At 46.4% G+C, this 15,433-nt stretch overlaps 1 protein-coding gene across 5 annotated transcripts; it reads right to left on the minus strand.

Moving 5' to 3' along the window:
- Window positions 1-8,239: 8,239 nt before the first annotated feature.
- Window positions 8,240-12,378, minus strand: LOC149995246 (sialic acid-binding Ig-like lectin 5). 5 transcript variants are annotated; one of them, XM_090260280.1, is made up of 9 exons: window positions 12,319-12,378; window positions 11,865-12,242; window positions 11,375-11,653; window positions 11,051-11,098; window positions 10,561-10,815; window positions 10,184-10,480; window positions 9,868-9,967; window positions 8,994-9,075; window positions 8,240-8,434 (listed from the first exon to the last, which is right to left on the minus strand). In XM_090260280.1, the coding sequence occupies exons 1-9, from the start codon at window positions 12,353-12,355 to the stop codon at window positions 8,240-8,242; spliced, it is 1,671 nt and encodes a 556-aa protein (XP_090116406.1). In that variant the 5' UTR covers window positions 12,356-12,378. The 5 variants fall into 5 exon arrangements, with proteins under 5 accessions (XP_090116406.1, XP_090116405.1, XP_090116404.1 ...); XM_090260279.1 differs by having other exon boundaries at window positions 8,979-9,075; XM_090260278.1 differs by having other exon boundaries at window positions 11,375-11,710.
- Between the last annotated feature and the right edge of the window lie 3,055 nt (window positions 12,379-15,433).

Consider the following 15,433-nt stretch of genomic DNA (forward strand, 5'->3'; position numbering starts at 1 on the left):
CGACACTTCCCCCATCACCGTCTTTTCCGCAGGCCTCCCGCACTCCTTCCCCACACCGCCTGCCTGGCAGGGATCTGTGGGGGGATCAGGCATGATTAATGCACTGATGGGCCAAATAAATCCTACAGGCACAACGGTGTCTATTATTTTTTAGTTAAATTTTAGTTCTCAACTTTAGTTTACATTCAGTATTATTTTATATTAGTTTTGAGTACACAACATGGTAGAAAGAGAATCATATACATATTTTTTTATTTACTGATTTGAGAGAGAGAGGAAAAGAGAAATAAACATCGATGTGAGAGAGAAACATCGATCGACTCCCTTCCACAGATGCCCCCATCAGGGATCTAATCTGCAAACTAGGCATGTGCCCTGACAGGATATGATACCCACAACTTTCGGTGGACAAGACAGTGCTCCAATCCATGGAGCCACACTGGCCAGAACAAGAATCACGTGCTGTGAGAAGTGATTCCCCTGACATTTCCAGCACCCACCGGGCACCATACCTAGTTGTTTCATTATTGTATCTATGTTCCTTATGGCGATTCTAAAAAGGGTGTCTCTGTAATTCAGATTCTCAGGCAGGGTCTGGCTCATTCAAATCCTGGATGGAAAACCAAGGTCACGACCTCCCTCTGCTGGACACGGTGCAATCCGCGTTTCCAGGTTCCTGAGTCATCTCACCTGAGACGTTCTGCCTGGGAAACAAGCCCCTCCTGGATCCCAGTTTTCTGTTCTGACATCCGAGATGTAATAACCTCAGAGAATAAAGATGGTATGGTGATCCTTCAGGACATAAAATTATTTAAATCCTTTTTTTTGTGTATTTTTGTATCTGGAGTCGGCGAGACCCACTAGAGCAGAGGAATGAATTCATTGCAAACATGAGCTGATGTGTCAACTGAAATCCACAGGCCTAAGGGTGTCTCTTTTGTTAATTTAAGTTTTATTTTTGATTTATAGTTTACATTCAGTATTATTCTGTATTAGATTCAAGAACACAACATGGTCATCAGAGAATTATATACTTTATTATTTAATTATTTTTATTTATTGAATTTTGAGAGAGAGGAAGCAACAGAGAGAGAGAGGAAGGGAGAACGAGGGAGAAACAGAAAAGCATTGACGTGAGAGAAAAACACGGATCAGCTGCACCCACTGGGGCCCCAACCAGGCATCAAACTCACAGCCTAGGCATGTACCTTCACCAGAAATGAAAACCACAACCTTTCGGTGTATGAAATGATGCTCAACCAACTGAGCCGCACTGGCCAGAGCAAGAATCATGTACTTGAAAAAGTGATTCCCTGATATTCCCAGCACCCAGCGGGCACCACACACAGTTATGACATGTTGTCTGTGTCCCCCATGCTGCACTCTACATCCAGGGGACTATTCCGAAGGGTGTCTCTTTAATTCAACTTCTCAGCAAGGGTCTGGCTCATTCAAATCCTGGATGGAAAACCAAGGCCATGACCTCCCTCTGCTCGACACAGTTTCAGCTGCATTTCCATGTTCCTGAGTCATCTCACCTGAGACGCTCTCCCTGTGAAACAAGCTCCTCCTGGATCCCAGTTTCCGACTCTGACTTTGAAGAGATAATAACCTCAGAGAATAAGGGTGGATTTGTTGAACATTCAGAACCTGAAATTGATCTGCACGTGTAGTTCATCCTCCCAATTGCTAACCCAATGATCAACACCAACACCAAGTCCACCACCAGCCACCTGGCTGTGTCCTGACAGAGGCAGCAGCCACACAGCGACAACAGCTTCCCTGGAACTTTCTGTGAGATTCCCCTTCAGACTCCATGTTGGCAACTGGACATCCTGGCTTTTCACATGCTGAGCCAGCTGTTTTGTGTCCACCCACACCTGTCCCTCAGGGGAGTTACTTCACGATGCTCTCTCTTACCCTCCTGCTCCCTCCAGAACATCACTTGCTGGCTCCTGTCACAATGTGTAAGGACTGGGTTTTCTAATGAATCCCTTCTCCTCATCATTCACTCAGTGGCTGTTTCCCTGGCCACATCCTGCCTGATGCAGCTATGACCCATGATACAGACCATGGTAGACTCTGGGTAGATTCTCTTCCTCCAGATACATTGACTGTTGCCTGTAGCAGGTGGGTCACTGAAATCTGGTCAAGGATTGAGGGAGTTCAAAACTCAACTTGAATCGCTGAGGGTTCTCATCTACTTCCAGTTCACCCTCACCTTTAGGGTCCCAACCACAAAGCTGTAACGTTTACCAGTGCCCCGCTCCTCGGCAAGACCCCTTTCCTGGCCCCATGAGACTCAGAAATGATCTCCTTAGGTTCGAAGTGAGTGCTCAGAATCAGCATTGATATGCTGGAAAAAGTGGCTCCAAATACTCTTCTCACAGCTTTTCACTTTTTTTGCTTGACTGCACAAATTATCTGTTCATTAACTCCAAACTTTAAAAAAATTTCATTCATCTCGTCTAGTTTTTTTTTTTTGAGGAAGTTATGAAATAACATGGCAAGCCGCTGTCCTAATCACGTCATCTGAACTGGAGAATTTGCTCAAAGTTATTCCTTGCTCTAGGTGTGTTCTCCCCTAAAGTTCTATGGTGCCACGCATTGAGGAGCTTCCCCACAAGCCTGTCCTTCCCAGGACCAGCTGGCCTGTCCCCAACGAATGAGTCACAGCACAGGATTGTTTGCTCTATGACTGAACCAGCTTTGGGCCAAGTCACTATGCCCTATCTGCTCTGGGTGCCACACACCCCGTCCCACACATCCTCTTCCAGCCCACCCCAGTGTGGACCTCTCATACTGAGAGAATTTGGATGTCCCCATCTCCACATCTGGGCGCCTCTCATGCTTGGAGTTAATTGCTGGTCTGGGGGAGCTCAGAAAAGGAGCTTTGCCCTGGCCCTCTACTTACACATGTGGCCCCTTTTCATCCCTCATCATCATGTCACCTGTCTCAAGTGGTCATCTGCTCTCCCCTCAGTGAGTGCACAGAGCACGGTATCTCTCTGCTCTCTAGAAATCTCAAAACATCGCTCTCAGAGCAGGAGGGTCTCGGGGTCAGGACCTACCTGAAACCTAATCCATCGCTGTCCTGGTCCTCAGCCCAGGCCTGGCCTCGCAAGAAGCCTCCAGAAGGGGTGACTGATCTCATATGGCAAGGGGCCCCTAATGGTCAGAGGCTAGGACTGAGAAGTGCAGCCCTGACACCAGCCCAAGAGGTGAGTGTGTTGGTGGCTTTCTGCTGGCAGTTTGATGTTAGAAAGCCACTGGACTCGTGTGGCTGTTAGCTCATTCTCAGTGTTCCCATCAACCCTGCACTCACACCTTCTAACTTCTATAAAGTTCCTCCAGCCACTAAAGGCCTCCGCTCTTTAGAGTACCTATTGAATCTCCCTCTCCTGACCCCACTCCCATTTGCCCCTGGCCTTGCCTGGCTTTCCCTGCCCTTCATGACAATTCTCTTCATGCTGCATTCTTTTGATGCCACAGAACTCTTTCCCTAATCTGAATGTTTACCCTTCATGTAGAATGACTAAATGTAGAATTGATTTGTGTGACCTATCAGCTCCAAACACAACATCTACACCCGTCTTCTAAAACTTCATTTCTTCAGGTGAGCTGAATCAGCACTGGGCCTACTGCCAGGCAAAGAAAAGGGGTCACAGATCACGATTCTGTTGCCCAGAGCTCTGTGACAGTACAAGGAAGGGATGAAAAGCTGATGAAAATATCAGCCCACTGTTGTGAGGAAAGAAAGTAAAGGAAGGAAGGGCAAGAGGCTGGCATACGTTTTCTGGGGAGGGTGACAGTAGAGTCAGCCCTGAGGGGCAAAGAACCCAGTGACCTCTGAGACATGCATTGTGTCTCTGGAGCTAAGGCTCCTCTTCCCTAGGATGTGAGGGCGTGAAGGGGGAAACAGAGAAAGGAGTTTGGGTGCACCTTTGTCCTGAAGGACAGGATTTCACCAGGTGAAGTCTTTGCTTCCAGAGGAAGCCAGACCCTGGAGCTCCTAGATGAAGGGTTGGCGCTGTCCGTGGTCCTGGAGCACACCTGGGTCAACTCTGCCAAGGAACCAGGTTCACAGGCACAAGGGCAGAGCCTTAGGTAAGCAGAACACCTAGGTTGGGGTGCTTCGGAGAGGCTGTGTCCCTCTTGAGAAGGAGGAGGCAGGATTAGGCATGGCAGTGGGTTGGGTTCATGTTTGTTTTTTTCTCTCACACTTCTGATATGTCATCTTGCTATTTAATAATGTTATCCTTCCTTCAAAATTTTCTATAAAAGGTGACCATTGGGACATAAAAATTTCATGGCTTAAATAGTTTTACATGTATTGGTTATGAAAAATATATTTATAGTTCACATTGTGTGAGCCTTACATATTTTTATAGTTTATATAATATAAATCTGTCTTATAAATATTTTAATAATATGTAACCAATCATTATGATTAATAACATAGTGCAATTCATCATATTGTATCTTATGTAATATAACAAAATATTATAAGTTTATAAGTGCATAATATGATACCTCATTAATATAGTTTATATTATATAAATGTATACTTATAAGTTATGTGATCATATCTCAAGTTAAGATACAGAACATGAAGGCTCCACAGTAGCCTCAGAATATTTCTGTTTCCCATTCTCTCCAAGCTCCTCGTGGGTTACCATCATATTGACATTTGGGCTCATCTGTCTTTCTGCCTTTGCCTATAATCACAGCACCTGCTTTCTAATTCTTCAACAAGATAGTTGGCTTAGAATTTTATAGTAGTAGAATGATGTAGTAACATGTATTTTGTAAGACTTTAATAGGACTACTCCAGTATGTACTTTTGTCTTCTTTGACTTTTGACATTTGCTATCCTTATAATTTAGATGCATATATTACAAAAACATGACACCATTCCAAACTGACCCTCTGTTTTTCACTGAAATCTTTATCCAATTGCATTCAACATAAGTATCCAAAATTATATTAATTTTATGTATGTGCCAGCAATGCCACATTACTTTCTCCCTTTCTTCTTGTTTTCTTTTGAGTCACTAAGTTTTTCACAGTATACTGTTGACTGTTCCTAGTTCAAAAGTTATACATTAAGATTCTATTTGTATAGTCATAACCATAAAGCTTACTGCATAAATAATTAACTCACCAAAGATTTAGTAAATGAAAAGCTCTCTCTCCTCCTAAGGAGTATGTAAACATTAGGAAGTGTAAAGTCCACTTATCCCACCACAACCACTTTGGTCTTAGCTGTTATAACAGTCAAGGATTTAAAAATCATATTTTTATTCTAATAGCAATACTTTTCTTCATTTATTTGATTCAAATGATCTATACTACTTCCTCAGTTTTGAATTATCTCTACTGAGCATAGATTATAAAGGGATTTTTAAAGATAGTATTTGCTTTTTTCTGCTGTGCATGGCTGCTACTGACATTTCAATAAACTGTTCTTTTGAATGTAATCTGTCTTTTTCCCTCTGATTGCTGTTCAGTTTCTCTCCCTGTCTTTGTTTTGTTTTGTTCTGTTTTTTTTTACTCACCCTTACGCTGGTATAAATACAATGTGGGGATGGTCTCTTTGAAACTCCTCAGCTTAGATAGGGCCAGAGTCCTAATTTTTATTTCCAGGACACAAAGGTCACAGAACCAAGGCCACATGATCAATATGAGCAAATGTCATTGGCAACTATGGTATTTTGGCTTCGATATTCTAATTTTCTGGATTGACGTATTCCCCAAAATACTAGCCTAATCTGTTCCCATTTCTTTTCTTTTGAATTATTGTATACTTTTAAAATGAGGGATTTTACATTTTCTATACATTTTTTCAGAGAATTTTGTTATTTTGAGCACAAGTCTTGAGCAGATGATTTAACCAGTTATTACCAAAACAAGAGTCACTATTCAACTTCTTAGCCCACTGCAAATGGGGTTGGTGAAGGGGATGTGGGGAGCTGAAGTCATCCAAACCACACACTGTAATTGTCCACTTCTTTCCTCAAGGACATTTTTTAAAATTCAGGAGATAAGTCAGCCGTGTTTGGGTGCTTGTTCTGTGTCACTGGGGCACTCACCTGGGCCCATAATACTTGTGGCCACACCGCAGGCATTTCCCCCACTGCAGCCGATGTTGTGGCTGGCCCAGCCCTTGCGATTCTTATTATAAGACACACTTCATCGGCAACCATTAGAAAACTCCAACCAAACAAGTTTAGTAGCGTCATGTCCTCTTATCCGCATTGTGCTCTCCATGGCTTCATTTAGCTGCGTTCAACCACGGTCCAAAAATACTAAGTGAAAGATTCCAGAAATAAACCATTGGCGTTTTCAATTTCACGATGGTCTGAATAGTATGATGAATCCTGTACGCCTCTGTCTGTCCTGCCAACATGAACCCTTTGACCAGTGTCTCCACACTGATACACTATCCACTATCCGTCACTTGGCTGACTATGTTATCAGTTCCACTGTGGCAGTATCTGGGTGCTTGTATTCAAGTCACCCTTATAGTAGCTTCGTGCTATATCACAATGCCTGTAACATTCACCTGCCTACAAATCATCACAGAGGCATTGTGACATCTTACACCAGCACAGGAAGCAGGGTGAGTGCAAGTACAAGAAGATGTATTGAGAAAGGGAGACCACATTCCCATAACCTTCATCACAGAGTATTGTTATAATGCTTCTATTTCATTATTACTCATTATTGTTAATTCTTATTTGTGACTAATTTATAAATTAAACTTTTCAGAGATGTGTATAGAAAAAAATTATGTGTATATAGGATTCCGTACTATCTGTGATTACAAGCATCACTGGGGGTCTTGGAATATCTCTCCCAAAGATTAGGGGAATAATGGACTCACAATCAAAAGTGACTATTGATAGGTACTTGTGCTACGCTACTGTTCTTGAATTTTGGCTGATTTTGTTTTAGAACTTTCTTTAAAAAATTAAATCAGATCAACTATATAGAAGTGGGAGAGTATGAGTTCTTTTCTTCAGTTCACCTTCTCAACACAAGTCTGTCCAAGAACTCATGTTGAAGGATAGGATGGTGTACACCAGAAGGAAGTGAGGTGGCATGGCCTCCAGGAAGGACACCTCAAATTTGTAAGACTTTATAGGAACCACCATAGAAGGTTTAAGGAACAAAGACCACGGGGAGAGGGAGGGTGAGGAGGCAAATGTCAGGGGAAGATGCCTGTGATGTATTGTCTCAGGCCAGGGAGTCAGGAAGGGGTTTGTGTAGGAGAGAGGCAGGGTCAGATCTCTGGTGTGTCCCATTTTACCATGGAGGACTAACCCAGCCAGGAATTGGGAGGCCTATGGGGGTGCTGTGACACCCTATGTAGTGCTGACAACCCTACCAGAAACGCACTACACTCACAGCAGAGCTATATGGTCCTAACAGCCCCTTCCAGGAACTTTCTCTTCTGCTATGTAAAGAAGGCTTCTGGCCTGCTGCTTCCTTACCAAGGGTGTGCACCTGGGTCACTGGGGCTGTGTTGACTGCCTCACAGCCTTCTCTTTTCTCTGAAAAAGAAAACTTTTTTGGTGATGAAGTACCCAGTCAGCTCTTGTTCACAGTCAACAGACTGTTGGAAAGATCCCAGTGGGACCGTTAATGGGATGGGGAAGGGATCGACAGTCAGGAGGGGCTGGAAGAATGGACAGGTCACAGTGAGGTGAGGTGGTCCCAGAGAAACTATAAGATACCGTATCATTAACCGAATGCCAGGCTGACAGGCATGTATTTCCCTTTGAAGAGTTCTGGAATGGAAATGACACCATGAATTTACCACCATCTTTTCTAAGGTTGGCCAAACCTGGATGAAACAGAACTTGACACCAGGACATTTCTGGTCAAAGAAAGAGACAAGCAAGTTTTGGACCTCTCTTGGTTTTTAATTTCTTTAATATTCACAGCCATGTTTGAGTAGGATGCATAACTTGTGTTCTACAGAATGGGAAACTGAGTAACAGAAAAGTGAAGTGAACTTCTTGGTGACAATGCCTTAGGAAGTGATGAAGCCTGTACTTGAGCCCGTGTCTCCAATTTTGTAACCTTTCTCCTTTCTGCTCTGCATGCAGATGCTCTTACAGTGATTAATGTGAATATCACAAAGGTCTCCTCATTCTTCACCAATTAGTCCATAACTCTTTTCCCCCAGAGGGGCTGTGATGCCTCAATCCAAAACCGAGATCTGAGTGATGCCTCATTTGCTGGTCTTCTTGATCTCTGAGTACACGCAGGTGCTGGTGGCCTCCTTGTTCTGAGGCTCCTGCGGCTTCCTCCTGTGAAAGGTGAGGTTAGCATACTGGACGTCCTGCTCTTCTCTTGACAGAGAGCCATCCTCTGGGAATGACACTTGGTCTGGGGGCCTCTCTGGCCCAGGGTTTTGCTGGGAACCCTGAGTGAAAGGGAGAGAAGAGAGTCAGAGAAGAGTAAGGTAGACATGGACCCAGGGGGAAGTTGGGCAGACCCAACAGTAATTCATTCATTTTCATATTCCACACAACTAATCATAAACTCAACTATTTGTTCAATCATTTAAATTTTTGTAGTACTACAGTTGATTAGACCATATTGAAGGCTACTAATCACATTTCATCCTCACAGAAATCAAGTGTAAATGATAGTCATTATTTCCATTTACAGATAGAGAATCTGAGATGAGGAGAGGTGAGGCAAGATGCCCAGAAGAATAGAAAGTAATAGTTTTGTGGCAATGGTTCTGGCAGGCTGTGCCTGGCAGAGAGGTGAGGTGGGCTAAATGGTCAGCAGGGCTGGGGCAGGAGACTGACCGTTGGCTTCAGGAGATGGAGGGGAGGTCAGCTCCCAGCTCTCTGTTCAGCTGACCACAGAGGTGCAGGTTTGGTGAAATGCTGGGAAGCTCTGTCTGGACTTATTGAATGGATGTGCCCAACCTCCCTCCCTTCACTGCAGGAGAAGACACCCTCATCACTCACCAAGGAGACTGTTCCTATGACAGTGTCTTCATCATTTCTGACCTCTGGTTTCTTGGCTGCTTGCTTCCTTCTGGCTTTCACTCTAAGGGAAGAAGTCAGAGCCACAATGGCTCAGACACAGGTGGGCAGGCTGCCCCCACTCCCTGGTAACACAACTGAGCATCCAGACCCTGGAACCAGACTTAGAGATCCTCTTATTTGCAAGTGTGTGCTCCGTCCCCTGGATGACCAGGTGTTTGGCTAAGACTAAACTTACATCACGATAGGCCCCTATACAGAGAGAAACTTATTCATGAGAAATCATACAGTGTTATTAAGGATTGCCCCAATGTAGAATCAACCCAACTGTCCTTCAATGAACAAAGAGACAGATAAAATGTGCCCTATCCATACCATAGAATCTTATTTGCAAATAAAAAGAAATAAAATAAAGAGACATGAATCTTGAAAATATGCTAAGTGGAAATAAATCATTCACAAAAGACAGTGTATTGTAGGATTCCATTTCTATGAAATGTGAAGAATAAGCAAATCTAGAGACGCGGGAAATACATTAGTGGCTGCCTGGGGTTGGGAGGAGAATGAAGGCAAAACGACAAATACGGGATTTTTTGTTCATTTTGTGTTAATGAAAATATTATAAATATGATTGTGGTGACTGGTGCACAACTCTGTGCCTGAACTAGAAGCCATTGAGTGGTACACTTTAAACATATAGGAATTCTATCTCAATAGAGCTGCTACCCTATTCTTCCCCCACCCCCACCACCACCAAAGATCTTTGTGTATGTACTCAGCTTCATCTTGGACTCAGGTCCTCCATCTGTACCCCCTAGAACACAGCTTCCTGTATGTTCCCGGGACGCAGGCTCACATGCGAAAGTAGATGAGACACAGACACAGCGACAGCAGGGCCATGGCACCAGCACCTCCAAGAGCCGCAGGAACAGCTCCCGACACGAATGCCGACTGCCCTGCAGAAAACAAGGGCATGAGCTCACCACTCACGGGACTCAGAGTCTTGTCTTCCCACCTCCTTGCGGAACCCGGGGTAGGTTCTGTTCAGACACCAAACGGAGGGTCTGGTCGTAGCAATCACGCCCTTCCCGGCCGCAGCCCCTCTCCCCGGTACCAGCTCCTCTCTGACCCCACCCTCTCTCCCGAAGCCTCTGTCCCCAGCAGGCCCCGACCTGGCGGCGGCGACAGCAGCAGGACAGAGGCGCTCTGGGCCCCGTGGACGTTCCCGGCCTCGCAGCTGAGTCGGAGGCCGGCGCCGAGCCCCGTGCGGAGGCTCAGGGCGCTGTGGGCCCAGGGCCCGGCTGAGCGGGAGGTGACCGTGTAGGAGCCGTCGCTGGGGGTCCCCTCCAGCAGCTGCTCCCCCAGCCGCCAGCGCAGCGAGGGGCCCGGCTGGGCTCGGGAGGAGCAGTTGCAGCGCAGACCCTCGTCCTCCTCCCAGGCGCAGGCGGGGCCCAGCAGCTGTGGGGGGTCTGCGGGGAGCGAGGAGAAGGTCAGCGGTGCCCCTGCCCGCCGGGACCCAGGTCACCTGCCCAGGGGTCCCCGCACTCACAGACCACGGAGAGGTTTACAGAGACATTTTGGGAGCCCAGCGGGTGCCGAGCGCGGCAGGTGAGCTCTCCTTCGTCCCCCGAACCCACGCGAGGCAGCTCCAGGATCGCGGTGCTGGAGATGGGGGCGGCGTTCAGGGCTGGGGGACCCCGGAACCAGCTCAGCGCTGCAGGGGGGTTGCTGTCAGCCACACAGAGCAGCCGCAGCGCCTCGCCCTCCAGGATGGGAAGGGATGTGGTTTGCAGGATCTTGAGGGCTGGGGGAGAGAAGTGCTGGGAGAGGGGGGGAGGGCAGCGGGGGAGGAGAGAGAGAGAGAGAAACAGAAAGAGAACACAGGGGGCAAGTGCCCACCCACAAAGGTGAGGGAGGGAGGGTGATGATTTCCATCCTTGCCTCCCCGGATATGATCCCATTCACACCCTGTTCCCCCCTCAGCTCCATGGCGGCCCCAGGGGCAGGTCCCAGCCCCAGAGACTGAGGTTCTTTCCTACCTGTGACATTTCTGAAGGACATGCCTATGGTGAGGTTCTGTGGGGCGTCTGGGACAGAAAGACATGGCCCAGCTTCAGAGGGGAGGAGCGGGTGGAAGTCACCCCAACTCAAGGAGGGGCGGTGGGAACCAGGAAGGAGCGATAGCTGTCCTTCCGCCCCCCCCCCCACCTGCACCCAGATCCGTGCACGGGTGTTCTCAGGGAGCTCAGCCTCCTGTGCAGACAACACTCACACACACACACACACACACACACACACACACACACACACACACAAGCCAGTCCCACTGCCCCCAGGGAACCAGCCATCCCTCCAACACTCACAGAAAACATTGAGCCGGATGGTTCTCTGCATGGTCACCCCAGTTACTTGGTGTGTCACCTGACAGGTGAGGTTGGTGCCGTGGTGCCAGGGCCTCGGGGTGAAGGTGAGCACAGAGGAGTAAAGGGACAGTGGCTTCAGAGAGTCAACAGCGGCTCCCGCCCAGGAGAAGCTGAGAGGACGTCCCGCTTTGCAGGACCCAGGCAGGCTGCAGGTCAGCTGCGAGGGGCGGCCGGAATCCAGGGGCTCCAGAATGAGGATGTCTGGTTTCTGTATCAGGTCTGAGGAGGCGAGAGGGAGGTGCTGGGGCCCCAGGGTTAGGGACCCAGACTTAGACCCTGCAAGGGACCCGGGCCTTGGTGCCCCAGATCACCTGAGGTCCTGTGTCTCATATGAGCACCCGGGGCCCAAGCCCTGAATCAGAGAATGTCCGAGGGTCCTCTTCCTGTTCAAAAATGGGCTCACATGTCTCAGCCAGTGACCCTGGCATACCTGTCACCTGCAGTGTCAGCCTCTTATCCAGGTAAGTATATTTCACAGCACTTCCTCTCTCCACTCGGAAGATGTAGGTTCCTGAGTCACTCCTCCTGGCGTCTCTGATGCTCAGGGAACAGTCATTGGTCGTGGGGTCCGTGAGGAGGAATCGGCCCCGGGTGTCTTTCTTCACTTCTTTATCTGAGTTTGTAGCCACAAGTACATCATAATTTCTGTTATACCCACGCCGGTACCAGTAGGTGTAGGGATTGCTAGTGGAATACCACGAACTCCACGGGTAGGAGAAGGAGCAGGGCACGTGGACGCACAGACCCTCCTGCACACTCACCGATTCCTGCACTCGGAGCTCATAGCCTTCCTGCTGCTGCAGCGACCCTGGGGGGACACAGAGGCTCAGCTGTAACCCCTTCCCTTCCCCCACCTGCCCGTCCCCCGTCCTCAGCCCACTCACCCCCCCACAGCAGGGGCAGCAGCAGCAGAGGCACCATGTCTGCATCTGACAGGCAGAGAGGGTCCCGGTCCCCGTGTCAGGGAGGGGAATGCCCCGCTGTGGGGTGGGGCCGAGGACACCCCAACAGGAAGCCATGGGTGACAGAGCTGTGGCCAGGCCTGGAAGGGGAACTTGGGCTCCACAGGCCATGGGGGTGGGGTGGGTGCTGTGAAATCACCCTGTCTCAACTTCAGCCCTCTGTCAGGTCCCTCAAGTCGATATACCGAGGCCCCCAGAGGTTGAGAGGCTTCTCCAGATGTGGTTCTGAAAGAGATCACCTTGTAGATGATGTTTAAGTCAAGAAGGAGGTCACCCAGGGGGCACCTATACTCAAAGGGGTCCTGGTGACTTGGGGGGACTCACCCTCCAGCTGAAATCACTGAACATCCTGGAAAAGGATAATGTTAAGTTTTCTTTAGACCACACAAGTGCTGAAGGAGAGGAAGAAATTTAGACCAAACTCCAGTGGAGGATGGAACCCAGGGGAAAGCTGCACATTAAAGCCCTCTGTCCTGAGGATTTTGGGACATGGGATACACATGTGGTCCTCTTCAAGGGTCTGAGGGTCTGTGGGACAGTGACCACAAACATTCCCTCAAAACAGGATGTGTGCTATAAGATCTTGCCCAATCTGGCAGGGACCCCAAAGGCTGGCCCTCAGCATAGCAGGAAACTTGCCACCTGAATCCTCAGGAAGCTCCATTCTCAGGGCCCCTCATGTGCTCAGTCTCTTTTCAAAGCCCCAGCAAGGGCTCCAGGGATATGTGAACACCACCTGCAAGCTCACTGCTCTTTTATGAATGAAAGAAACTTGATAAACCTTTTCACAAATATGACATTGATGTGAAACAGGTCAGACATTCCTGTAACAAGTTGTGTCATTGAAAAACAAGTTTTCTATACTGTACAGGAGAAAGGAAAATCAATCACTTGTGCTGAAGGAAATACTGAATTCTCTTCTATTGTCTATATTATATAAATGTAATATTTAATAAATAAAATTATTATTAATATTTATTACTCTAAGACACCATTATTCTCCTATGAAGAGGGAATAAAAGAGTATCAGTCAAAAACATAGGAAATTTGTGTCATGCAGGTCTGGACTTTAATACCTTACTCCTAATGAAAATAGTTTGCAATTTTTTGAATTGTCTTACATTTTGGTCTTCAGTATTTTTGCTGCAATGACTTAATGGAATGTGTTTTCTCATTTCAAGAAAATCCATGTGTGCTACATATACCTTTTTTTTTTTGAAGCAGTGACCTCAACATTAGTATACATGTCAGGTTCCACAAAACCTAGGGCTGCCCTTGCTGCAGGGAGCAGGTGAACCAGAAGGAACCAGCTCTATCCCGTACCCACAGAAAACTCCACACATATTGCAAAGAAGATGGTTTTGTACAAGCAAAGGTCTAAAGAAAGCAGGATTTCATGGTTGTGCCCCCACAACTCACATCACTGAGGGTTCTAGCAAATCTCAAGAAAAAGTAAGTGTTGGCAAGAATGTTCAGAAAGGAGAACCCCCTTGTACAGTTGGTAGAATGTAAATTGGGGGCCACTATGTAAATCAGTATGGCAGTTCCTCAAAAGTTAAAAATAGAGCTTCCATAAGATCCAGCAACTCCACTTCTGGGTATTTATTTGAAAACACTAACATGAAAAACCTAATGCATCCGTGTTCATTGCATCATTATTTATAATAGCCAAGATGTGGAAGCAACCTAAATATCCATCATGAAATGAATGGATAAATAATATGTGGTTGTGCACAATGGAATATTTTTGTACCATAAAAAAACAAAAAGAAAATCCTTACATTTTTGATAGCATAGATGGATCATATGGGCATTATACTAAGTGAAGTAAATCAGAAATAGACTAATACCACATCAGTTTACTTATAGGTAAACATTTAAAAAAAAATCAAACTCATACATGCAGAGCATAGTTTGGTGGTTGCCAGAATCCAACTGGGGTAGTCAAAGGTACAAAGTTACAGCTATAAGAAAATAAAATCATGAGGAGTTCATGTATAGCATGGTGGCCATAGTTAATAGGAGTGGATATTAATACTATTTACTATAATAATATAGTTAATAGCATCATGATGTATATTTAAAAATTGTAAGAGTATATTGCTAAGAGAATAAATTGTTAAAAGTTCTCATCACAAGAAACAACTGTGTAATATATAGCAAGACACATTGTGATGAGCACATCACAATATATACATCTATCAAACCTTTAAGTTGGACTTGAAACTGCAGGAATGTTATGTATCAAGTATCTATCTCAATTACACATATATACTAAAAACGGTCAGGTTGGGCCAAGTCTTCCAGACAGAGTTCCTTTTCCTCCATTTGTGTTCCAACACCAGCATAGCCAATTCCTTACACTAAATTCCTGCAGCTGAAATACATAGTGGGGCATCTGTCTTCCTGATCTGCCTTTGACTGATTAAATCATGAGGTAAAACAAGGAGCAGTGGGTGATTTTAAATGCCTTCATGATAAAACCGACAGGCAACTAAGAATAAAAAAGCATTTCCCTGGTCAGATCCAAGATGGCAGAGTAACTGGAAGCTACACTAACCTCCTCCCAAGACCAAACTAGAATTACAACTCAATTATAGAAAAATCATCCTGAATAACCAACTGAGCACCAGATGATGAGAAGCCATATAACCAAGGATGGACAGAAGAAACCACTTCACCACAAGGAGACTGGTAGGAAGTGGAGGTGTGAGAGGGCAAACTGGGCTCCGATGAGCTTCAGCTGAAGTTCTGGAGGGATATTTTAGGAGCTGATGTGGGAAGGAAATCCCCTCTGAGAAATAAACCCCAAGGTGGGCTCCCCAGCCTAGACCACTAGAACTGGGGAAGGAACCAAAATAACATCCAGCTGTGCAAAGCAGTGGGGTTTCTGTCCATCGAGGAGAGAAATCTAAGGACTCCGAGACCCTCTTAAAGGGCAAACACTCAAAATTTTGTTGGCAGCCACTTACTCTGGGCTCCAGTAGAAGGAGAGCAAAGTGGGCTAGAGCCACGAGAGGAGAGTCTGAGGTTGGTG

This window comes from Furipterus horrens, unplaced genomic scaffold, assembly GCF_987537825.1.
Source record: "Furipterus horrens unplaced genomic scaffold, mFurHor1.1.pri manual_scaffold_13, whole genome shotgun sequence".
Lineage (NCBI taxonomy): Eukaryota > Metazoa > Chordata > Mammalia > Chiroptera > Furipteridae > Furipterus > Furipterus horrens.